General features: G+C 41.1%; 2 protein-coding genes and 2 long non-coding RNA genes across 6 annotated transcripts; 2 read left to right on the forward strand and 2 right to left on the reverse strand.

The window, feature by feature from the left end:
• The first annotated feature begins 478 nt into the window (after positions 1-478).
• Positions 479-1,260, forward strand: LOC143174580 (uncharacterized). Its single transcript, XR_012998740.1, has 2 exons — positions 479-817; positions 1,009-1,260. It is a non-coding gene; the product is annotated as an uncharacterized LOC143174580 (long non-coding RNA).
• A 3,103-nt stretch (positions 1,261-4,363) lies between these two features.
• Positions 4,364-17,944, forward strand: Pvf1 (PDGF- and VEGF-related factor 1). 3 transcript variants are annotated; one of them, XM_031978732.2, is made up of 7 exons: positions 4,365-4,551; positions 4,682-4,875; positions 11,659-11,761; positions 15,306-15,583; positions 15,893-16,000; positions 16,633-16,814; positions 17,565-17,944. In XM_031978732.2, coding segments are annotated over exons 1-7 (1,026 nt in total). In that variant the 5' UTR covers positions 4,365-4,550; the 3' UTR covers positions 17,725-17,944. The 3 variants fall into 3 exon arrangements, 2 of the variants coding, with proteins under 2 accessions (XP_076224307.1, XP_031834592.1); XM_076368192.1 differs by having other exon boundaries at positions 4,364-4,875; positions 15,309-15,583; XR_004235173.2 differs by having other exon boundaries at positions 4,365-4,875; positions 16,633-16,897; positions 17,565-17,716.
• On the reverse strand, positions 9,707-19,071 carry LOC116427896 (uncharacterized). Its single transcript, XM_031978733.2, has 4 exons — positions 18,858-19,071; positions 14,591-14,839; positions 14,028-14,494; positions 9,707-13,346 (listed from the first exon to the last, which is right to left on the reverse strand). The coding sequence occupies exons 2-4, from the start codon at positions 14,830-14,832 to the stop codon at positions 12,811-12,813; spliced, it is 1,245 nt and encodes a 414-aa protein (XP_031834593.1). The 5' UTR covers positions 14,833-14,839; positions 18,858-19,071; the 3' UTR covers positions 9,707-12,810.
• On the reverse strand, positions 17,864-18,668 carry LOC143174579 (uncharacterized). Its single transcript, XR_012998739.1, has 2 exons — positions 18,454-18,668; positions 17,864-18,244 (listed from the first exon to the last, which is right to left on the reverse strand). It is a non-coding gene; the product is annotated as an uncharacterized LOC143174579 (long non-coding RNA).
• Positions 19,072-25,368: the final 6,297 nt, after the last annotated feature.

Raw genomic sequence — 25,368 nt, forward strand, 5'->3', positions numbered from 1 at the left:
ACTACACATAAATAAACAAAAAACCTGTTTCCTTTTATCTTCTTGCGTCAATATTAAATTCTTCAGACCATCGAACACGGTCAATAAAATGTCCAAATCTATCCTATTTCTCATTGATGGTAAGTCGAAATTAATGATAAAAATTCATATACCTGCACTATCGACACTTGTATATCAGAGAATCTACTTTAACGTTTGCTGATAACTAAACATATAAACAATCAAACAGCAAAAATTTCAAAGAACTATAATTGTTAATTATACATATTCCTAACATAAATGCATATACCAAACGTTCTCTATCAAAAGACATCCAACTATCAAATCGATATTAAGAACACTATTTACTTAAGCATCGCATGACTCGATTCATAAAATTCAACTGCAGTTAATGATCTCCGCTTCACCGTATCTCGGGAAAACGTTTAACGTAATCATTAAATAGAAACTGTAATGTGCGTGACCAGGATACACCGCTGCAGCCGCAAATTGCTACGATTAAACAGGAAGGGGAAGGGAAACTGCGCGAAAACGGGAGTATATTCCCAGTGTTTTCAATGTCCCCTGCGTCAGTTGTTAATTTCTATCTGGGCACTGTAGACTGGTCTGTTAAAATCAGAAGCTTTGATTACGAACCACCAGAAATTAGGATGTCACCGGTGCGTTTAATAATCCTCGCGATACTCCTGATGGCTTTGTTGGTCGACAACCGATCCAAAGCTCTGACGTTTCCGGAAGGCAAAAGGACTAAGCGCTGTCCACCGGGATATAAACAGATCCGTAATGTGGGATGCAGGAAAATCACGGATCGTAAAAGGTAATACTCAGTAAAATCGATCTAGAGTTTAATAATGAAATATTTAATTGATTAAGAGAAATATCTCTGAATTGAACTTATAATTTATCAGTCGATTTTATAGCATGGAATAAAAGAGAATAGTGTCTTGATTAAATAGTTTGATTGGTTCATTTATTCAATCACTTCATTAACAATTCTTTACGTTTCAGTGAACATCGAATATTAAATCTGCACAGAGCTGCATAAACGATAACGTTAAGAAGTATGAAGGATTAATCATCGATATTTTCATCTGGTATTACTCTTTGGAACTCATGGCAAATTTATAGTGTCATTTTTTTACATTTGTATACGTGTACGGTGAGACATGCGTAAGATAAATCACAGCTTATCTAATTGAATCTTGTATCTTATGTAATCACTGGCTGAGAATTAATAAAGGATTGTATAATTAATCGTAATGTCCGCGGTAAGATTATTGTCAGTAAATCCTATTCAAATAAACCGCCAATTTGTCTGTTTACTCTATCGATCTATCGAGGTTGTGCAGAAAATGGCTGCCTCCAGGGTTTAAGTTGTTTAAAATGTAATGAGTATTCACGAGTTGAAAAAGCTATTTTATCGTTACGAAACGATCACATGTAATTTTAATTACAATTTAATTGCAATTTGGTCTAAATATTGATTGAAAAATATCTGGAAGATACATAACCTAAGTACATCGAACTTTATTCATTTTGTGTTGGCAAACACTGTACAATAATAATCATAGAAGTTAATAAACAAGTATATTAATTTAAAAACATATTTCTTAAGTAGATATAATACTCTGCTTTTATAAATTTGTATTAGAACAATATGTAAAATTGAAAGAACTAAAATTAATATTTTTTAAGAGACTGAAATATATCATTACTGAAATATAATACATTTGTTCATTCTAAAGTAAAAGTGTACCTATGAATGTTGCGTTTAAAATTGATTCTATAATGTATCCTGTAACACAGCGGACACGAGAGCTATGCTCGTAATGTTTGAAATGTCCAGCATTCGTAAGTGTATGATTCACGAACTGCTTCATAGACTTAAGAGTAAAATGAGAGCAATAAGAGCCGAGCAATTTGGAAACGATTAGGAAGGATGCTGGACAATCTTCCTACCAATGAAGCCTGTTATGAAACTACGAATTAATCCTTCAATCTTCGCTTTCCAGTTTACGCTCACCGCATTTGTGTCCTTAGTGTTCGTTAAATTAATAAATACGATAAAGGAGAGAAAAAGATTTTCTGACAAATTCAGATAACATCGTCAATTTAAGATTGAGCCAACGTTAAGCGGTCGTGGGTTGCGTTAAAGGAGGAAAAAGAAATGTTTCTTACATCGTGAGAGTCTGGAAGACAGTTGTGTTATCGAGATTGCTCAATTATATCGCGATAATCGCCATGATTCGATGGCAATTGTAATAATACCATTAAATCACCATTAAAAATAAACCGAGATATCTTCCAATGTTCTGTGTCACACACATCCTGAATACTTTCACGATGGTTATTGCACAAGTGCCGCGTACCGACACAACTTTATTCTATGGCGCGCCGAACTTTTTCACGAACCGCTACCTTGAGACGTTGCATTGCACGGAGCAATCTTAGAATAGTTTAATCTCGCATGTAGATTAATACACCCACGCCCATGGTCGGCCCCGTAATCATTAAAATCCTCTCGTCGAGCGACAGACTCGTCTGTCAGCGTACCAAACGATAAAATCTCGCGTATCTTTCCCATTGAATTGCGCAAGAAAAAATCGTTAATGTTAACACAACTCCCTTCCCTCGATGATTCGGTCGTTCTAAAAATTCGTGTCGCAATGTGTCCAGGTTTCGTGGATCCATCAACGTGTCTTTCTTAATTTGATGAGATAAAGACACGAATTACTTTACAGTCTTCAAGAAAAGGTCTGGGTTAAAGAGAAGCCATAATGAACTTAGGATTGACGTAAGGAACATTATGTAAAAATATTATGCATTTTATAATACCTCATATTCCACGAGATCTGTAATTTGTGTAATATTCAAGGAGTAAGTACTTATTGGTAAGTTACTAATTTTCTTGGTGGAATAACTAAGAAATTCCAGTAGAGAAGCATTGCACGAAGAATCGTAAATATAATACATCTTCACTGTGTTCCACTAATTTATTAGACATTACTAGCGTCTTTAACGCGTTAAATCAATGGTTACTTCATTACTATGGTTACTTCTAATTTCCAAAATCGTTTTCTCAAGACCTAGACTTGCACAAGTATCCGAGGCCTAATTAACATATGTATCTCCCATTTCGAGGAATCAATTAAAATTCCAGAAAGTTCTCTTTTCTAGAAATCTACAAAAGATTCAATCTATTTCCAGAAAATTCTAGTAAGCTGAGATCACTTTCAAATTTCTGGGAAATCCCCCAATTTGATTACAGAAAATTCCTTATAAAAAACCGTCACTTAAGAAAGCAATCTTCATCCATCGCATTTTCATTTAATCTCCAATTCATTGATTCGTTCCAATCGACTGTATCACCTTCGGAAAGTATTATCACAACGATTAAAAATCGGTTCACTCATCAATGAGTAAACATCAGCACAGTCGTCAATGAGTAACCAACGAAAACCCATTTCTTAGCGATTCGCTGTCAGCGTTTACAACTCTAATTATTTACTTTCACATGTATGTAAAATATACCCTTTTCATATCTACGTCCATCTAATTTAATATGAATCTCCATGTAATTTCTACACATAGGAAAACTACTCCTATACAACCAATTAACGAACCCGAAGATACGACCTCCAAGATAACTCTAATTAAATCCATTTCCAAATGAAGATAACCAAAAATCTGCAACAAACCAGTTTCCTCAAGTCAAAATTCCTCGATCCCCACTTAAGCAGGATTAGCTCCTTCAAATGTCAACTTTAATCACCGAAAGCAAACAATTCTACAAACAAATCCTAAGAACTAATACAAAAATACACTCAACACTAGATTTACAGGACGAGTCAATTCGACTCACATTGAACTTCATAAGCATTATTTGGTAAATGTTTCAATAGATTTTTGTCACCGCAGTGATGCAAATGTATATCCCAATCGTCCGCTCTCAAACCTCTAATTCCTAAAATCTAATTGAAAGGATAACAATTTTCCTAACAGAACAATCTGTAAATCTCAGCAAATCTGTCCTTAAATTTCAAAGTTCTTGCCGGAACGAACTCTCATAAAAAACCCAGCGAATCTTATCAAGATCCCTTATCAAACTAGAATCTCATAAGAACATCCTGAAATGCACTTCCGCCGAATAACCGTCAAATCGCGATGCAACGCGGCGATAGCGCGATCGGTTGAGGCCATCCGCCTCCGATAAGGGCTGCGGACGTTGTTCGTCATCGAATGAAAACCGAACAAGGAAAAATTGGAAAGTCCGCGAGGCACGTCGGTGGACACCGCGGTGAACCGCGTGTCCGTCTATCCGCGGAACCGTGTGTGAAGCGAGCGGCGCGTGTGTGTGGCCAGAAATACGCGTCGGTCCGTATCGCTTCGGCAGTCGATCGCGGCGCGAGCAGCGGAACCTGCTCAGGTGTTGCGTTCTCCGCGTTCCTCCGTTTGCGCGGCGTGCGATGCGAACAGTGGCTCCGAGTGGCTTGTAAACACGTGCCGACGACTCGGGAGAGAATATTCACGGCGACGTTGAACCACACACAAGTACACGAAACCGCGCGCTTTGTGCCGTGCGCCAGACACGCACGCATACTTGTTGTCCTCCGTCCGCCGATTTGCTTCGTGGATCGACCGACTCGGACCGGCTCTATATCCTGTTATCAATATATTGCAGTGAACGACGAAGAGGAGCAGCCGCGGGCCACCACGCGCGAAAACATGTCGCTCTATAAGATCGGTTCGTACGTGCTCGCGTTCGTGTTGTTGGGAGCGGTGGTCGGACTCACGCTGGCGCAACGGGATGACAGCTTCGTATTCCCGGACCAGGTCCCGGAGAAATCTCCGGGATTCGACTCTCCAGATTTGGCGGTAAATGCTTCGTCCTGGTTCCCTTCACCTTTCCGCTTCGGATTCGGCGAGTTGATCGGTTCCGATGAATATCCGAGTGTTGGTAGATGCGGAGTGTGCTCCATTGTTCAATTTCGTTTGAATCATTCGTGTTGAGTTCGGACGGTACTGTGTATTTTGAGTATGTTACAGTAAAGTGAGTCGTCAACTTTGTTCGACTGGTTTCTAATGGGTAGTTCGGTATTCGCAAATCGGTATAGAGAGTGTTAATCGATTGTTCTTTAATTAGACCGTGTTGGTTGCTATGGAAAAGGATTTGGCTCGAATGCCATTTTACGCAGAGTTCAAAGAGAATTTTGCTTCGCCAGCTTCTCCGAGATCGGCGATCCGATTCCGTTCCCATGCCAGCGTCTCGCGCGCACTCCCACGTTTTCTCTACGGTAAATAGCGCAATTATGTTGTCCGGCGTGAGGCGATTGTAAAGAGCGCGCACACAACGAGCCGGCCAAGTCGGAAGGCAATCCGTCTCCGCCAGAAAACGGCGGTGTCGTTGCCTCGGCGCGATTTTTTATCGTGAACGCGATATTACCGTTCAACGCCGAAGCTGAACAGCGAAAAAACTTCAGCGGAACATCGCGCGAAACTCGTCGGGACAAGGAGTCGCGTTTGATCGCGCGGAAATCGGCCATCCGGCGCTACCGTCGCTTTTTTTGTTGCTAGCCGTGACTCGCATCGGTCGACACAACCAACGGTTGTATAACAAAGTTAGTCACGCATTACAATACAATCGTTTTCACTTTTCGATTAGAAAGAAGATGAATTTGTCGGCTCCGAGTCATCTTGCCGGGAAAGACTTCGAGGTTTCAGTGGCTTTCGCGATTTAGCTGTCGATCTAGTGACACCTTGGCGAGAAACAGTAAATGGCGATCGGATGGGAGGAGCTTAGTTCCCGTTTTCAATGGTAGACGCCGACGTTGCGACATTCTTGCGGCAACAGGAGCATGTTTTCCCGTAAAGACCTGGATGACGCCGAAGGCCGTACGCACTAATGTCAAGGATGCACGGGACCGAGGTGGGAACCTCGACGGTGCACGGCACGCTTAGAATGCTCGCCACGGTGTCCGCGATACGACGTACAGGTGACTGATTACACGTCACCTGGCAAATGCCTTGCCGATTACACGGTGACCGTCTAAATTTACCGGTGCGACGAATCACCGGCCCCGGATATCGACGATTAGGCCCCGTAGACTGATACCATTAGCGAATTCGACTGAATTCGATTAATTGTTGGAAAATACCGATTTCTAGGACTCGTACAATGAAATGGAACATAAAACTTTCCAAAAACAATTTTTACAAGATTTCGTTCGAGCTGTTGATAATTTTCTTATGTGTTTATTGAATTGGATTTCTTCGTATATGGCAATTAGAGCAAAGTGACTGGTTTAATTGTTTGATATCAGGTGAATGATTTAATGTAATATTATGAGGTTGTATTTTATTGTATATGTAACTATACAAATAAGGAGCTGTTGAGGATTGGATTCATAAAGAATTTTAACGATCGAATTTACAGTTCAATTGAATAATGCGCGAGCTTGTATTTTATTGAGAAAAACTCGCTTGGTCAGAGGTTTTCATTCAACAGGATTATCTCTCGTATTCCGTAGACCTGCTGTTTGCGTCACGCTTCTTACTGCAATTTCAGTTGCGCAAATTATGGTCGTAAGAGCTCAACGTCATTATTGTTAGTATAATTGCGCTGCCTCGCAGCTTAATTCCTTTGCGATAGAGTAAGATTCGGATTAGTTCAACGACGTCGAAGCTATTAGACAATGGTAGACCAGGAAGGATATTGTAATGGCGGAGGGAATTCTATTGGCAATAGGCCAGAGAAAATTGTGGGGTATCGCAAATAGACTACAAGTGTTTATGCAAATGCAGTCATTGCGGCAACTAATTTACTGGCACGGTAATTCATCAAGAACCCGTTTGCTCCGGTACAGGTTTTTCCAAGTTCCAAGCGAACTACGGATCTAATTTTATCAAACCTTTCATTTTCACTGCGTTCCAAACAAACCAATTCGCTATTCAGATAATTTGCAGTTCAATAATAAACTACAGCTACATCTTAACGCATAGTCTAATCAAATTATATCCATACATCTCGTATTAACTCCTAAAGCATCGTTTATACGATTTTTCATTCTAATATCTGTCATTAACAAGACCGTTATCAATTACATTAACCACTAGAGATCAAAAATAAAATATCAGAATATCGGAACACGTTCATCTTACAAATTTTCTATGTTCATATGGTTTGAATACAAAATAACCGTTCGCAATTTTCAACACTAAAATTACCAAGTAGTTAAATCAACTTTTAGAAATTCCTGTATAGAAACTGCAAGAGTGCATCCATTCATACTTTAATAGATTTACAACTCAGTTCGCGTATTGCTGAATCAATTTCTTTAACACTAGAACTACTAGCCAAAATGACTGATTTCGCAATGATTGATATCTTAAAAGCATTGAATATTCGAAATGATTTTGAAAATAAATAGCTTCACTTGAATACTTAATGAATGCCTGAAGAAACCGAACACAATCTATTGTTACAATTTTTATATGGATTACATATCAATCGTATTAAATCCTTGATACTTCTAGTGTTAACTTCTCAGAGAAACATCTGTGATATTTTGATAATCGCAAAAAGAAGATATCAGGAATGGGTCATTCTGACCCATTTGGTAGCTCTAGTGTTAACCCTTTGGCCTACAATATCGTGTCAGACTCGTGGCGAAGATTTCGAATAAAATTTAACAAATGTCACTTAATTCTTCGAAGTACGAACCGAATATTATTTTTCTATTATTAACACATTGAACGCCGGCTAAATTTCAGCTGCTAAAAACGCGAGCGTCGGTGATTATATTGATACATTTTTAAACATTAAACCAAAATTTCTAACTTACGGAAGAGAATAAGGAATACGATTTCGTAAATTTTACTTTAGATTTGTGTTATACGTATCTAAAATGTTACATGGACGTAGGATTAGCAATTAAACGATAGACTAAAAATCCCGCATTATCCGGCGCTCAATGTGTTAATTGCAATGCTGAGTAAAAGTAGACGTAGAATAAGTATAGAATTCTTCTCTCTTTCTATTCAATTATGAACAACAAAACATCTCTGTTAAGCGCAATTGGAAAAGAAATCATAGGGCAAAGGGTTAACCCTTTTACTCCGAAGTTTATCACTAGAAATATTTCAACATTCTCTGACGAGATGAAGACGATATTTCGTAAAACCAACTCGACGAGAAATTCACGTGAATTAACGGACAAAGCTATTTTACGTCAATATTTCTTAGATTGATGCATTGTATGAAGTATAATATTAAACATCAAACTTTATAGCTTCACTGTAGAAAATCAAGTGGCAACTGAGAGTCACCTCCCGAGTGTAAAGGGTTAATAAGCGATTCGAGTCGCAGTAGAAAGAAAGGTCAGTGCGCGTCCGAATTCGGACAATGTTTTGCCGAGCAAAGCGACGCCGGATGAAGAGAGAAATCCAGGTTGCGATTAATATAAAACTCGCGCGCGCAAGTGTTGCAAGGTGAAGCCCATTCTTCCGGCAAGGTCGGTGCTTTATTTCGCGGAGTTTCCGCTCGCTCGATCGTAATGCAATTATCGCGTTACCTGTCGAATACGTGTGCCCCAGTGTCGTAACGCCGTCCGCCGATCGCTGTTGGCGCCGATCATTACTGTACGCTTCGATCCCGACGTGAAGTCCCGATCGGACGACGATTCCTCGAAAGTGCAATGCCTCGCTGCAGCGGATTTCACGATTATGCAAATCGCCCGTGTGCGTAATCCGTTTAGCAAAATGCGCGAGGTGCGGGTACCGGTTCCGCGCTCGCGGGAGTAAGGTGGATAGAAAAACATTTATGTATCGCGGTTTATATCTGGAATACCACGTAAAATCCCGGACAATTAATGACAGGAAACGGTTGAAAGTAACGTTTGAATGACATTCGATTCTCTGGGAATAAATGTTAACGTATTCTTATTAGTGCCCATCGAGCTTTTAGAACAGGACCTATAACGAGGTCTGAAAAATTCTGAAATTAACTGCGAAAGTGAGATTTTCCATAAGAAATTGATACAAGTAGTAACCCTTTGCACTCGAGAGGTGACTCTCAGTCACCACTTGATTTGATATAGTAAAATTATAAGCTCGTATATAATATTAAGCTTTGTATAATGCATCGATATGTGAAATATTGGAATGGCTTTGTTTCTTGATTTATGTTTTCTCATCGGTTGATTTCAAATAACGTCGTCTATATGTTACTGGAAAACGTTGAATATTTCTAGTGGAAAGTTTCCGAGTGCAGAGGGTTAATGCAAGTTGGACCCGTGTCCAAAAGAGGAATTTCACTACTTATAAAATTTGAATCGCGTTATAGAGTTCTATTGTTCGTGTTTCTTCCACAATTTTCCAATCTTCTAAGTTTTATCCCATTTCATCCCGTTGTATCTGTAATCTGTGATATAATCTATAATCCTATTGAATCCTACTCGAAAGATACATATAGTCACTAATAGGAAAGGATCATCGAAACAGGTAGCTATCACTTCAAGCAACGAATGCCAAGACAATCGTAATAGTTTCCTTTCAACACGTTCACCAGCGTCACATAATTGTCGTAACGCTATATTACATAATGAGAATTAAATAAATCCTAGATATTGTTATTAGAAATTATAGAACATCTATAGGATTAATTTGTTCAGGACAATTTATTTAGACAATTATATTTAGGAACTCAGTGACTCGTTTGCTTCATTTTTTTAATGCAGTCAAACCTGTTTTTGTGCGGTCCTTTTCTATGCAATTCTTTTTTATGCGATTTATTTTGTGCCATTGTTTTTATGCGGTCCTTTCCTGTGCAATTCTTTTGTTTGCGATTTATTTTGTGCCATTGTTTTTATGCGGTATATGAATTCCAACGGTGTTGTTCTTTTTCAAATGACGAAAGTGACTTTGAACCAGTTCATTATAAGATGCACGTTTTAGACTACGACGAGTAGCAGAGAATTATGTGCATTATGAAAATTTCTCCATGTATGAGAAACTAAATTCTTTTTAAATGATTCCATGTGTAATTTAATTATTTATTTCGTTTGAAAGCACTTGCTCGCTATTTCGTAAATTTCTGAACATTTTTTTTATATGGTCCCTATCTATCGCACAGAAACAGATTTGACTGTATTCCCTTTATATTCATTGGATCGAAGGAAATATAATTCAGGAGATCGTCATCGAAATAAGCGCTGGTAGCGGACGTGTTACTAAGTGTCTCACAGTATTCGAGGAACTCGACGACCCGTCGCGAAAGAGTAAAAGGAAAGAAAATTCGAATGCCCCGTGTTAGCGTCGATATAACTTTAGCTCGGGGAATATTTTTCGTCGCGTCAGCGTTACAAAATGACCGGTACAAGTGGAACAACCGGCGGGGCCGTCGGGGGACCAATCTCGACGCGGCCGAACGAAAAAATATTCAATCGGACGAGTCGCGAGGGGGCATTAACATCAGGGAGCTGGTTTTTAGAAACTTCGTACATCGTTTGCTCGTTTTTTGGGTGTCCGGGCGCTAGAGCCTCGCGCTCGAAACCTGTTCCCGGGCTAAGGACGAGCGTCTCGGGCCTCGGAGGAACAGCTCCGCGTGTTCCCCAGGATGACCGCTGCGCGAGCATAAAGATACCTTTTTAATGGCGGTCCAGATATAGCCGGGACGACGGTGGAACACTTTTTTTACAGTTTCCCGGATGATTGACCTGCGCTCCTCCGGCAATCCTGATTCGAATCGAGCATCCGCGATCGCGGCTGATGACTCACGAACCAGCGATACCGGGAGTACCCTGATAATTACACACTGAGCTGTCTCGGTCGGACAATTTTTTTCTTGTCCACCGATCGACCGCTTTTCCTCTAGAGTTTCAACGTGCGTTGTTCTAAGATAATCGGGCTGATCGATAAGTCTCGTTTCGAAATGCATTGATTGTTGAGGATATTTTGTAGATTGACACTAGTGAATAGTAATGGTTAATGATAATCAATTTTTTTTATTCTTTAGAGTTTCCATGTGTACAATGGTATGAAGTAGGTAGTTTGAAAAGTTCTTGTTTTCAAATGCGTTGCTTGAATATAGTTATCGTGGAAATTAGATGATAGTAATGGTGAGTTAATAATAATTTTCTATTTTGTTCTCTGCAGCAAGGTTATCTTAAAACGATCAAATATTTTTGAACGATGTGTTTACTCTGCGGTCGATTTCGGATAAGAGAGAAGAGGTTCGTTGCTGGAAGCAAACGCGGTACACCTGAACACATGCCTCGTCGTCTTTTGAACTTAGGAATTAACGATGCGGATGACAAACCGTCGGAATTCTTAAGCAAAACAGGCTTAAAAGCGGCTGATTAACACGTTCTTCTTAGGAAAAATGTTTCTGCATCCGAGGAGCGCATACCAAACTCGAACGATTAGCTAACACGCTAATATACGCGCGAAGCTGAAGAAATACAATCGCCTACCAATATGTACGATCTTTTGTTCAACTCTTAACCGATATCTTCCGGATCGATTCCCCGAATCCACGTATTATCTGTGTTACCGATTTCGATTAGACCGCCGAGCGATAACGCCGCGGTACGCGAGCGAGCGAGAGAATTTTCCAGCGATTCTCCTACCGATGCCAAACATAATTTGTTGTTTGTTTTTCAGCAAATGCTGGAGATCGCGCAGAAACTGAACGACATGGACTCGGTGGATGACGTGCTTAAATACGTCGAAGGGGTACCGGAAAGTAACCTAAGATCTCCTTCAAGTAAGTGTAATCACCGATGAATCGATACTCATTAAGATTCAATCGAGTGTTCATTAATGTTAATCGATCTCGACACGTATTTAAACATTCTTCGCATTCTATTCCACTGCCATTTAAATTCGTCCGACACTTTCTTAGATTCCTGTGTTTCATCATTTTTCTCCGACGAATAAGTTTGGGTACAGAAATTGAACCGAATTTGTGAGCACTTTATTCAACACGACTACCATCTTTCTGATTTCAAGACAGTTTATTCAATTTGAAAACTAACGGTAACAGATCATTCTGTCGTTACGCGATACCGAATACAAAATATTATTGTATTTTCGGGAGACAACGCGGACCCAGCCCGCCGTCAGCCCAACAACTGTTTAACGAACAAATCGTTGCAAATAAATCAACAATCACAGTAAATATTAAACGAATCCGAGCGGTGTACCTTAACGATTTCATTGTTCAAACACCGCCCGGCTATCAGCGAATATGAGATCATCCAATAAACACGATAGCGGAACGTAAAAATGTATACGCTCAGAAAAAAAACAGTCGTATAAAACTTCGACTTGTAACAGATACGACTACCGGGACTCGAACACTCTTTTTTTGCGAGTGTTCCGCTAGCGTAAACGTGATCGTTTACTTACTTAACTATCCGTGACGGTAAATTAAAAAGAAACAACCTTGACATTAGTCCTGCGCAAAAAACACCTCGAAAAGTAATTTCCCGATGCTGTATAAACGAACGAAACACAAAGTAGATATACTTTAACCCTTTGCACTCGAAAGCTTTTGCCTGGAAACATTCAACATTTTCCAACGAGATATAGTCGATATCGTTTGGAACTAATTCAACGATAATTCACAGATAAATTAAGCAACAAAGCTATTTTATCTATTTCACATAGCAATAGAAAGTTTCGTTTAAAATACTAAATATTCGCTTCATAGTTTTGCAGTGTCAAATCGAATGGTGACTCGGAGTCACCTCTCGAGTGCAAAGGGTTAATCAATTTTTTGATTAAATCAATCTTCAAAGATGAAAACGAAATTTACTGATCTTTAGCTTCTGAAACTTCCTCCGTTACCTTCTTCTCTTCCGACTCCCGAGCAAAGCGCACTTTGGCCTTGCTCTTACTTTCGTATATGATCAAGTGGATTTGATAATTGAAAACGAACTCCGTCTTGTTCAAATCATTGCGATCGTCCACGTCGATGCGAGGTTTGCTGAAGACGAGCTTGTCCTCTATATACCTGGGGACAATTAGAGGCGTAAGAGGATCTTTCGCCGCCAATTCGGTTTCCAAATTCGCCAGGAAGCCTTTGCGATCCTTGAAGAAGTCGAAGTCCTTCAGGAACCCGTTGAAGTCGTTTTTGTTCGGCACCAATCTGTCGCTGATCTCGTTGATCTCCTCTAAGCTGAGCAGCCTAGCTTTCGGCGGACTGAAATACGTCCCGCTGTTTTTTCTTTTATGCGAGGACTCCGAGGCCGGCCGTTCCGTTAACGTGGAGTACGCGATTTGCAACTTGCAGGGTCGCCGCCATCTTTGAAGGTTAGACGTGGCCGAGACATACGAGTTCCAGGCATCTGCGGTCGGATCAAATGAGATTCTTATTACTGCTTGATTCACGTAGACCTTGTCTAAGTTTCATTGAATTCGCTTGCTCATGCGACCACTGATTTTTAAAAAACACATTGAAGTGTCAGGTTCAATAAAAATGTGTACCATAATGGAGGGTACAATGGGAAACGTATTGTCTCTACGCGAAAAAGATATAATCGATAATTTGTTCGTCGTTGATAATTTGCTAGAAGAAATTCCTCCATAAATATTCGATCTTATCTACCTATTATCTTATCTCGATCTACTCCTATAAATTTCCTCGACTAGTCACTTTCAAACGAACAAATTCAACATCTTTCATATGTTTCTCTACGTAACCACCCCTAGACACCAGATTTACGGAATTCGTCAGTTTGATGAATATTGAATATTCTAAACATTATTTAGTAACAATTTAAGTCGATTTTGATTCTGAAGTTACAATTTTCGCGATTTATATAGACGAACACGTAGTTTTCTAAGAATAATCGAATAAGGTAGAATAAACGTCTGTAAATCTAGTGATAACGTTTTGCACCCTGCGTAATAATTCTATGAACAGGTAAAACATTTGAACAAATATAAAATTATCGATAAATTATTGCTTCTTGTCTGTTCACTGAGTATTCCATAAATTTTAATATTTCATTGAAATCGACCCTTGCCTTGTTTCCAAGCTTTCCGCGAGAGTTCAATCTCGCCCTGGGCTTCGACGTACTTAACCGTCCCGGTCTCGACGATAACAGGCCGATCTCCTTGGCCGCGCTCTCTCTCGACGGCTTTGACAGTTGGTGCCACTTCCTCCTCCAATTTTATCCTATTAATGCTCCGCTCGATCTCCTCTGTGTCGGTCTCCGAGATCTTCAGCTTGAAAAGATTGCTGAGATCGCCCTCGCTCAGATAGTGAAACACGTCGGCGTCCTCTTCGTTCGCGGCGGCGGTTTTCATCGGATCAATTTCGTTCTGATTCAAATCCCTGGTGACGTCAACAGCCGCAGACACATCCGTCTCCAGGAAATCCGTCTCGTTGATTTCTGCACGGTTTTTCGCGCAATCGTCGCCGTTATCCGTATTGACGTCGATCTTCGAAGTCTCTCGGTCATCGAGGCTCCGATACGAAAAGTCTTTTTCCCTGTTTCGAAAACTTCGCAATTAGGATCACCGTGTCGCCCCTTTGTCCGACGAAAGCGGCGTTTCTCGTCGCTGAGATCATTCCCGCTTTCCTCACCGATTCGACGATTTTCCTTCGTAACTGACGCCGCTGCTGGGAGCGATACTCTTGAACACGTGCCTGCTGTTCACTTTGTGCGCCTCCATGAAAGCGGCCACGTTCCTCCTGCCGCGGACCGTTCTGCCGAACCAATCGAGGACCACGTCCTCGGCCAGGTGGCTGTCCAGACCGGAAGCGAGGCCATCGACCAGCGCGAAGTAGCAGTTCGCGAATGAGATCGCTCGCGTGCGTTCGTCCATCGTTCGCCTGTAAGAACAACGGAGAGCTGGCTAGTCCCGACACGAGATTACGGAAGCTACTGTAGGACAGACGCAAGAGGAATTCAGGAAGAGGTTGGAACGGAAGGAAATCCTCTGACTAATCGCTGGAAATTCGAACCGCCGACCGTAGCTTGTTTCCCTTTCCTGTAAACGCGGAAATTCGCGCGGACTTTCTCGGTCTGGCAATGGCTGCGATAAATCTTGAGTTTTCAGCTGTTTCGTGACTAAGCTGTAGGCAATTGAAGCGAAACTAAAGAATCTTCTGTTCGAAAATTTTGGTAAGATGGTTGAGGAGGTAAAGGTGGATGTATTAGACAAGATGATACAGTAATAAAGTACTTAAACCTTTTTATTTCGACGTGAAAGGCGATTCGACGATGTATCGAATACTGCTGGGTTGCCTAGGGTTGCTAGATTGTTTACCGTTCGATTTTCTGCGTCTATTGTTGCAGTAGGACTCCCTGGTCCGGTGTCTGAGCAGGATGGCCCGATACTTCAAGGAGGTCTATTCCATAGTAGAATAGGTGGAGACGGCGAGGAACGTTCCAAAGCCGAGCAACCGCTATCAGCTAAGTGTGAGCCAGAGTTGCAACCAGTCACTCTGAAGGTGGATAACGACCCATCGAAGTTTTATTATCCCTCTTGCACGCGAATTCACAGATGCGGGGGGTGCTGCTCTCATTCGTTGCTAGCGTGTGAACCGGTTGAGACCAATGTTCGGAACTTCGAGGTAAGTCGGTGAACTGTGACTTTTAACCCTCTGCGCTCTGTTACGTGATAAAGGGCGATTCGGACGATTCACCGTCGTTTTCTATCAGTGAACTCTTAGAACGTGTTATTTAGAAAAATATATTGCAATAAATAAGTCACGGTAAATGAAAAATCTTATTTTAGAACAATAACATTCTTCTCTTATAATTTTCAAAATAAATCTCTTTAATTAGAGTAGGCTTTCGATTCGTCAGGAAGCAATTAGAGCACAGAGGGTTATGTTCCTTTGTTTAATGACCCCGGAATTGAAAATAACATTGATTCGAAGGTAATGGTGATGTCCCTGGTTGGCCGTAAACTGAGGTATCAGGACAAACGCATCGTGCCGCTGGAGGAGCACACGAAATGCAAGTGCGGCTGCAGAATTAAGGCGGAGGTAATTTGAGGACAGTCGATAATTGGGATCTTCCTTCTTAAACCGGTACAACTCGGTTCGCGGATACTTTCGCGGTTGCCACGCATTTATCGCGTGCTGCGAACTATACAAGTAGTTTCGGTTGAAAAGGTTTTAATTCGATTAAACGCGTCCAGCGTTGAGCCGTCACGAAGGCACTCAACTCTTTTTCTATCATTCCACGTCGTTAACTTTCAACGCTCGTTGTATTATAAATATTTGCTTGATACTTTAATGGCTGCTCGTTTCACGTGAAACATATTAACTAAAGTGTTTCGTGCGCCTTCGTTACTCGATAAGAACAATTTTTCGAATTAAAATTTAACACTATTTCTACCGAAGGTATCAAAAGACACTTGAGATTTTAACTTAAAATTATTTTCCAAGCTTAATATATGCCGAATTGACTTTTCCAACATTTATAAGGCTGACTGTAGGAAACGTCCAAAATTCAATTAAGGACAAATTATTCAATTGAGAAAATAATTTTGTGAAAATTTTAAAAGGTGTTAAGAATTCCTAAAATTGAATCGAAATTTGGGACGGAGAGTGAGCTAGTCGAGAGGATCGATGTATTCGAAATTTGAATGACGATCGAATTGAAATTGTTTCAGCATTGCAACGAGAGGCAGTCGTACATAAACGCCGAGTGCAGATGCGCGTGCAACAACGTCGACGAAGCGGCGAAGTGCATAAAGAATAGTACCAAGGTGTGGAATCCAGATCGTTGTGTCTGCCTCTGTAGGGACGAGCAGGAATGTTCTACGGGATTTTATTTTGATCAGAACACGTGCAGGTGTGAGCGGAAAAAATTGGACCAGTACTAAGGGCATTGGGCAACTCTCTTCTCTCACTGCATTCTACTCTCTCGCATATCTTGTAAGCTGCACGCCCTGCACCACGTCATTTCTTGGATTTACTTATCGAAATTTACCGTTTCCCTGCACAAATTGTGAAGCTAACAATTTCTCAACCCCTTGTGACGAGATATAATAGAAGTTTTGTCACTTATTTAATTTAATGGTATAATTGATCGTCAACACGTTGAACGCCGCACGATTTCATAAAGACAAATACACAAAATGGAAAACATATAATATTAAATCATTTGGAATTGCATTATTACTATTATACGTTCATCTAGCTGGATGTCATCGTATTAGATAAGGTTATTTATAATATAGAAATGTTTTCATGTAATCATCGTTTAATTGAGTGAACTATAGCAATTCGATTTGGGTCACTAGTGACCCTCATGGCATTCAATGTGTTAAGGGGTTCGTGATTTTCGTGACTTGAGTTAATTAACCATTGTGTTTGGAGGAATGCACTACTGCAGTTATACGTTGTTTTATGTGTGTTGTAATTACTAAACTGTTGAAATCTGAAGATAATTGAAACATGCATGGCTTCTTAAAACCGTGTTCATCATTATACAGACCGCATCTAATAAAAGCATGTTGTGCATTCTGAATGTTTTGATATAATGCGTTCAACTGTTTAGGCTGGTAGATTGGTATCTTTGAAACTGAAATATCTGTTGCAGGTGTAAGCAAGTACTATTATCCAAGACATGGTTCCAACCCACAAGGGGTACAGACTATAGATTTGCTCAAACTCAGAAGCCAGACAATGTGCCGCCTGTAATAGTGCCACTAGATGCTGCAGATCCTAGGAGAAAACCCAAAGACGACCCAGAATACTAAAATGATTTAGGAACCTGTAAACTACATCACAAGACTCGCGAGACAGCTATTTAAATGAACATGCTTCCCACATCCGTGCCATTTTATTGCAATATAAAACATGTAATTATAGTATTCGTAAGATAGTATTAATTCAGTATCGCAGGATGTAAGTAATGTTATATTTTTACATATCAAAAGACTTTGTGATATAAAGGAATACAATTATTTAAAAAGAAAATTCATATGCATTACTTATTATAAAGTTAATACCTAAGATTAGTTTTACTTAAGTAATAGAATATTTAATCAGTATATTAGTTAATACTTAAATATACGAAGTAATATAAAACGTGTTTCATTATTTATATCATTGAGAGGCATCTAATCTATAATTGTTGCAATCCAGTCTCTAGTTCTTCCATCATTAACTCCTTTTGACGTTTCTGAATCTCTAAACAATGTACAACAACCGCTTTGTTAACTTTTAACAGACTTCGACAACTGTTGCTTATGGATTCTACAGAATCAGCTAGATCACCTAAAAGTTTGTAGTAAAGGATTCTTGTCAGTTATGATTAACTTACTAAAACTTATTACCTAACCTCAAAGCAATTTCTGAAGTAATTTAGTAAAAGGTATATCCTTTAATCCAGCAATTGAAATTAAATAATACAATCAAATACATAATAATATTCAAATCCATAATTAGAAACCACTTGGGTTCGTTTGCTAACAATAATCACTTACGAACAATTGATGAAATGTCATCAACAACCGATTCTTTTGTAGGTTTCAACCGTTTACTCAGTTGCTGCAGCGCAACATCATTATCTTTTATTGGATTCATTATTTCTTCGTCAAATTAACGCGATTGAAAATCATATAAATAAACAGAACGACAAAAGTGTTCAAACACACGATTGCAGCGCCAAATGATGCAAGAACTAGCGATTCAGGCGGTTATACTTTTAAAAACAAATGGAGAAGACAGTTCTAACGAAATTAATTTTAAAATAATATAAAATGATACCCAAAGAGTAATACATCCATTCAAATATACGCAAAAACAATCACCGGTAACAACTATTACAAAGATTAAAACGAACCATGCAGTAAAAGTATTTTATAAAAATATCAAACTCGAAATTTACCTGTTCGACTGTCGCTGAAGCTGCACGTCAAGGAAAATTTCACTTGCCTCTTCGAACTTCAAAGGTCACACTGACAAACATAATATAAAATTCGACTTTTAACAGTTTCATCACAATCTAACTGTTTTTTAACTGTTTATATAAAAACTGAACCTTGACTTCACGGTTTCAAATGACAAAAAACTTTACCAACAACTGAACTGTATACACTCCCTTGCCGCCATCTGATGGTCATCACCGAAACGCAGCAGTTTCCTGAAGCAATCAATAGATGCCGCGATCTAAATGATCAACGACCAAGAACAAATATCGCGAATGTCTATAAATAATTTTACAGATAACATATTCTCATTGAATCATCGGTGAACGCATCTATAAAACGCATTACGCACTACTTTTAATTATTCCCGCTGTAATTTCACCTAAGTTCCTCTTTATTCGAGGTGCAGTTAACGTTGCTAACTGAAGAACAGACTCTCGACCTTCAATGGCACCCATAATTAAGTGTGTCCCCTATTAAATGCGCCCAGAACCCGTTCAAGTTTCCTCGAACGTTAAAAATCCAATTCATCAATCTTTATCGAACATACTGTAATTTCATAATTACGGGTCTTACAACCGTACACCGCGTATAAATTGCAGGCTCGGGTTTCGTCTATTTTTACCGCGTGCAATTGATACGCGTCCGCGGTTCGAATACACAGCGGGCCATTCAAAATACATATCATTAAGCACACGCATGCGACGATTCCATGGCTAGGCATCCGAATGATTAATAATTCCCTACGAATCTCAGCTAAAAAAAGTTTACACAAAAATATCTGCAACCAGGCTGTTTAACATTAAAAATCTACTAGTTGTTTTATAAACATCGTTTAACGAGGAATAACCAAGGAAAAGTAACAACCGTCCGAATAAAATCCGTAATTACATACGCTGCCTGTAACTACCATCTACCGAAGTAATCACACGAAAAACACATTAAACTTGTTCCCCCCGTCTAATCGCTGTAATCGTTAATTACATCAAAAAATGAAAATACCTGCTTAGACCAGTATCAACACTTGGCCGAGGACACTGTTCTCCGAAAGAAAGAAAAAGTGTATCGTGAATAAATCATCCCATAGGTGGATAATTTCACCGGCGTCCGATTTTAGGGTTAAACCCGTTCGAGCGTATTGGATCGGCGAAATCGTCCCGGATTATACTTCATCGGGATGATCGAGATCCGGCGAAGAGGTGACGGGGAACCGTCGTCGGGGAGAAAGGGTCCGCGGGGTGACCGTGGCGTGTCCGCCCGGCCGGAGCGTAGAAAGAAGTGGACGAGGCGCCGTTTTTTTTCTGCCCACCCGTTATAATTGCTGGGGGCTTGTCACTTTTGCCGCAGTGAAGTATCTCGTCGCCGCGTCGCCCCGCGCCGGCCGTCTGCGACGTCTTCGTCTGCGGCGGCTCACTTCAAAGCACGATCAGTCGTACACGCTCGACGAGACGCCGGCAAGAGGAAGAGGAAATAAGGGCCCAGGGATAGAGAGAAACAAAGCCATCGGGCCCCGGCTTGCGAGCAGCACGTGAGCGGCAACATTTCCAAGCACGTGCGTTTTCCAATGATGCAGGACTGTGTATCGGAGAAACGAAGGTTTTCGTCAATTCAGGCAACGAGGGAGATTCTGATAAATATTTGGTGAAGTGATGGAAAAGAAGTATAGAAATACTTTTGTTTTAACCCTTTGCACTCGAAAGTTTTTCACTGGAAATATTCAATATTTTCCGACGAGATGTAGACGACATTGTTTGAAACTAATTTGACGATAGTTCACAGATGAATTGAGCAACAAAGCTATTTTATCTATTTCACATAGCAATAGAAAGTTTCGTTTAAAATACTAAATATTCAGCTTCATGGTTTTGCTGTATCGAATCAAGTGGTGACTGAGAGTCACCTCTCGAGTGCAAAGGGTTAACCCTTAGTTGTAATCAGCAACTACAACTAATTCTTATAGTATTCCTAGCGCAAATGAGAATATAACATATCTTCGATCTTCTATTTTCCTTCTCAATGCAAAATTTGGATGTGTGGAAAATTTAATTTTAGGGTAGTTCCTTTAAGATTCATTGAAATATTTGATATAACTGGTACAATGTTGGAGCCTACAAAGTTCAAAGGGTTAAAAGAGCGTTCACGTTGGAGTGATGCATAGAGTCTTTAGGAATTGCAGCAGGATGCACGATGTTGAAGCCTTTCCACTCGGAAGCTTTCCACTAGAAACATTCGAAAGGAACTAATGAGAAAATATACATAAATCAAGAAACAAAGCTATTTCATTTCACTAATCCACATACCGATGCAAAACCCTAATATCACGTTCCTTACCAGCGTCGTATATTTCTGACAACCGTAATCCTATATTTTACATAATGAAAATGAAATTAATCCTATAGACACTGTCATTAGAAATGATAAACTACGGCATTATATTTAAGAACTCAATGACTCGTTTCACTTTCATTATCTTCCTTAGATTTATTGGATCGAAGAAAATATTATAATTGAGAACACCGTAATAAGCGCCGGTAGCGAACGTGATATATTATACATCAAACGTCACAATCCTCTATCTTCCTATATCACTTCGCTTCGAGGTACTTCTAATCCTTCAGCTTGCAGCTCCACTAGAAATTCACTGAAGACATTCTATCATATCTCCTCCTAGCTCTTCAGCTTTCACCGCGGGCGAGCAATAAACTCACCCCTAGGCTCTCGTGGAGCGGAAGCTGAGGCGAAACCGTGGAAGACTCGACGAACACCGGAGCCAGCGATACTCCCTATCGACAGATAATTACACGGCTAGGTGTTGAAGGCACCCACGGCTCGTTCGACGCAATTTAATCGGGTCGCCGGGGTGCAGAATTTTTTCCCCGTCCCCCCGGGTTGAATGCGGCTTAATTGCGTTCGGTAGCCGGGAGCAGATTTAAAATTCAAAGAGGTGAACAGTAGTGGGCCCCCGGAAAAAAACCGGTACCTCGCCTACGTATTTTACGCCACTTTCTTGCGTGTACGCACGCGTGTATCTCTGTCCCGCTTCATCGCCGCCGCCACCGCCGCCGCCGCCGCCGCCGCCTCTTCGTCAAGGACTCCAAGGGGCCAGCTCTCAGCTCCAGGACGGTCCATGCAGCCGGGTAAGAGGCTCCGCGGATCGTAACACGGTAGCCAACACGGTGGTAGGTTTAAATCATATTAAAGCGCATCCAGGCACCGGGAACCGTAAGCCCGGATTACTGCTACAAATCGTCCCGTACGGGGAATTCCGCGCGGCCGAGTAATTCGATCGTCCCCGAAGGTCCTGCTAATCACCGGCCGGACCTCCCCCCTAACTCCTGCGCACCGATTACCGCGTTTCTTTTGTGCTCGTGCCCTTTGTTGCCTTCTTTTTCGCGACCCTGGCCACGAAATTCGTCCGGTTTTTGCATCCGCCGAGCGTATAGTCGATGGTAAAAGTATCCCTCGAGAGGGAGGATCGATCTTGGGGTCTGATCGATCGAGGCGCTCGGTTTTTCCTTCTCGGAACACGCGCGGCGCGCGTCGATCGACGGATCATTAACGCCGCTCCGGCCTCTCGCGGGGACGCGCGAACCATCGATCACGCGATTCTATGGCTATCGGCGCGGTACGGTTCGCGGGGAGGAGGCGCGTGATAAAGCGGTCCCGTGGAAAGTTACGAAACAACGTGGGCAGCGACGGTAGAAAATGGCGTGGGTCGTGACGGTCTCAGACCAGGTGGAACGTGTTTATACAAGATACGACCTGATAAGACATCGGCCGAAGCTCGACGGAGAGGTGCCTACGGGAAGACATGAAATGACCAATGCCCGAAACCGATCGGCCAGTTCTGGATTATTTCGGGGACTATAAAAACCGGGGCCCGGTGAGAGAGTTTCGCTTGCACTCGGCGCCGCTTGCTCTTGGCGTCTATGAATCGAAGGATCGGTACGAAAATTTTTGTTGAGACGCTCTGGGGTTGGTTTAGTTTCTGCACTTGTCGGAGTTATTTAACATTGGAACTGATGAGTTAAACTGACTTTTCCGAATTTCTTTATAAAATTTATATTTCAGTGTAGCTGTCATTAGAGCAGCTTCTTTGGTACAAAACATTTGTTTCTGGTAATTACAAAAGAAATTGGGAATGGTTCGGAATCACTCATCTGGTAGTTCTAGTGTTAAGTTCCTCTAATTTATGGCAATAAGAGTTCTTTCATCGTAGGTCTATATTTACTTTGAAGATTCAATATTGAATTAGCAAAGTTTATGATTGGTAAATTACACTTGAAACCCGAGTTGATCATTCGATATAACTGATCAAAGTGAAATTTCGATTTAGAAGTCCTAACAATAGGTAAACACTGCGACGTTTCCAAAAGAAAATTGAATTAGATTAGTAATTCAATTAGATTTTCTAATCTTCCTATAGAAAATCCAATATTGTCTATTGAGATTTCAGTCGATTTACAATTTAGTTTCCATATTATAAATCAATTTCATTACTCATTTCCCTAAGAAGCATCCGTTCCCCAATACTTGCAGAAGAATCAAGGAAAGGGTCATTTCGACCCATTCGGTAGTTCCAGTGTCGAGACCATCGCCCAACGCACAGGTCACGATCTTATCGCGTCCACGAGTCCCATTGACGAGCCTAGAATCTCCATAGACCCCATTATAATCAGTTCCGTTCAGGAGCGCGACCCGCGGATCGTGACGAGTGGAATACACGGTTCGCTATCGCATTAACGACTCTTTGTGCCCCCGCCCCGAATCCTGTTACAAATTACACGTCGCATTGTAACACTTCGGCCGCCGGAGGATCCGTGATCCGTGAGCCGCTCACGCGATTCCGGGTCCCGGCGCGCGGGCAAATCTCTGCCCCTTTCCAGTGTCACGGGGACGAGGCTGGCCTCCTACCCCCTTCGGGAATAGCGATCGTAACTTTCGTCGTTGTTTTTTCGAGGAAAAAACGAGAAGAAAGGGGAAAAAAAGCCGCGGAGGTAGAAAAAAGTAACGAAAAAGGTAAAAAGAGACGGAAGAGAGAAGAGGAAAAAAAGAAAACCGAAGAAACGATCGGGGCCTCGTCGGGGTAGCTCTTGCCTCATAAAAGCAACAGAACCGTCCGCGACCGTGCCATCAATTTTCCCCTTGCACCGTAGAAATACTCCAGCCCACTTTGCCTTCGTCCTCCTCCATCTTCGTTCGCCCCCTTCCGCCCCTTCGCCCCGCGCCACTCCCGCCCCGTCCGCCGAGGCCCTCTTCTTCCTCCGGAGTACCAGTAGCACTCGTGTATCGCGGCCTCTCTCGCTCCGACTTTCGTGTTCCCCCCGGTGCACGGCTCGGCTCCCGTTGTACCGATTGAGTGTTGACCCCGCTGCGTCACGCTCGCATGCTGCAGTTTGTCCGAAACGATACGCAACAACCGGCAAAAACCGCGCCAGCGGTAGACGCATCTGCATCCCCGGCCGCGACGCGCGGTTTTACGATGACTGATTTACGAGAGACACCGGCCGGTTCCCTTTTTTCCCCCAGACCTCTTCCTTCTCGCTGGCGTCCCCGGCCGATCGCGAGTTAGAATATCGATTCGTGCTCGATTTTATCGCGTCCACCGCCACGAGAATTTTGAATGTTTCGTGTAACGATACGTGTCCTTTCACAACGAAGGCGAATGATATTGGAAATAATTATTAATGACTTGGTATCACGGTACACGTGTTACACTGTCATCTAGCTGTTCGTGTTGCTAAGGGGTTTTAATCGACATCAGTTTTCTTATTGTAATTGTATTTAAATTGTTTATCAGTATCGATTATAATTTTCTTACTATGTTTCTCAAGGAATATATCAAAGTAACTTTGTTTGAATAAATGTTGTTTCTTGATATTTTTTTGTAATAACACAATATTTGTGATTTCTTTAGATAAGTACTCTCATTTTTGGTAAATATCCACAAAAGTTGTTTAGCATCCAAACGGTTAAGCAATTTTGAGGCTCCGGTGAACGGTGACCACCGTGGCAGTCAACGTGTTAACACGAACTACCGAGGAGTCGGATCGACTGGAGATTTTTCTGTAGAAACTCCAGGGGTGCATCTGTTGAGATTTCTATTGATTTACAATTCAGTCTGTCAATTTCTTTAGTACTTTTAGAGAATTATCTGCTTTCTCAATCATTGCAAAAAGAAATCAGAAGTCATTTTGACTTGGCTGGTAGTTCTAGTGTTAAACCGTTGGGATAACTTTGTCATTGATGATTTGTCCGACAGTAAAGAAATATTCATAGTTGATCATCTTTATTTCGGAATGTAACGATTAATAGAATTCGAAAATAATTGAGATTCAGTTTCTGCAACTTCAATTTGTGAATGTCCTGGGTCTGTATAGTGAGAGAACAATCACCAGGAGTCGATGATAGAGAAACTTACGCATACGTGATTAGTTGGTTTTTAAGAGATCGCTGAAATGGAAGTTTTAG

This window comes from Nomia melanderi, chromosome 6 (genome assembly GCF_051020985.1).
Source record: "Nomia melanderi isolate GNS246 chromosome 6, iyNomMela1, whole genome shotgun sequence".
In the NCBI taxonomy this organism is placed as follows: domain Eukaryota; kingdom Metazoa; phylum Arthropoda; class Insecta; order Hymenoptera; family Halictidae; genus Nomia; species Nomia melanderi.

Excerpts from the sequence above, each read along its gene's own strand:
- Pvf1 (XM_031978732.2), top strand. Across the intron at positions 16,001-16,632 it reads GCTGCAGAATTAAGGCGGAG|CATTGCAACGAGAGGCAGTC; the intron begins GTAATTTGAGGA and ends AAATTGTTTCAG. Across the intron at positions 16,815-17,564 it reads TTTGATCAGAACACGTGCAG|GTGTAAGCAAGTACTATTAT; the intron begins GTGTGAGCGGAA and ends TATCTGTTGCAG.
- LOC116427896 (XM_031978733.2), bottom strand. The coding sequence starts at position 14,832 with ATGGACGAACGCACGCGAGCGATCTCATTCGCGAACTGCTACTTCGCG. Across the intron at positions 14,495-14,590 it reads GAAGGAAAATCGTCGAATCG|GGAAAAAGACTTTTCGTATC; the intron begins GTGAGGAAAGCG and ends TTTTCGAAACAG. Across the intron at positions 13,347-14,027 it reads GCGGAAAGCTTGGAAACAAG|ATGCCTGGAACTCGTATGTC; the intron begins GCAAGGGTCGAT and ends ATCCGACCGCAG.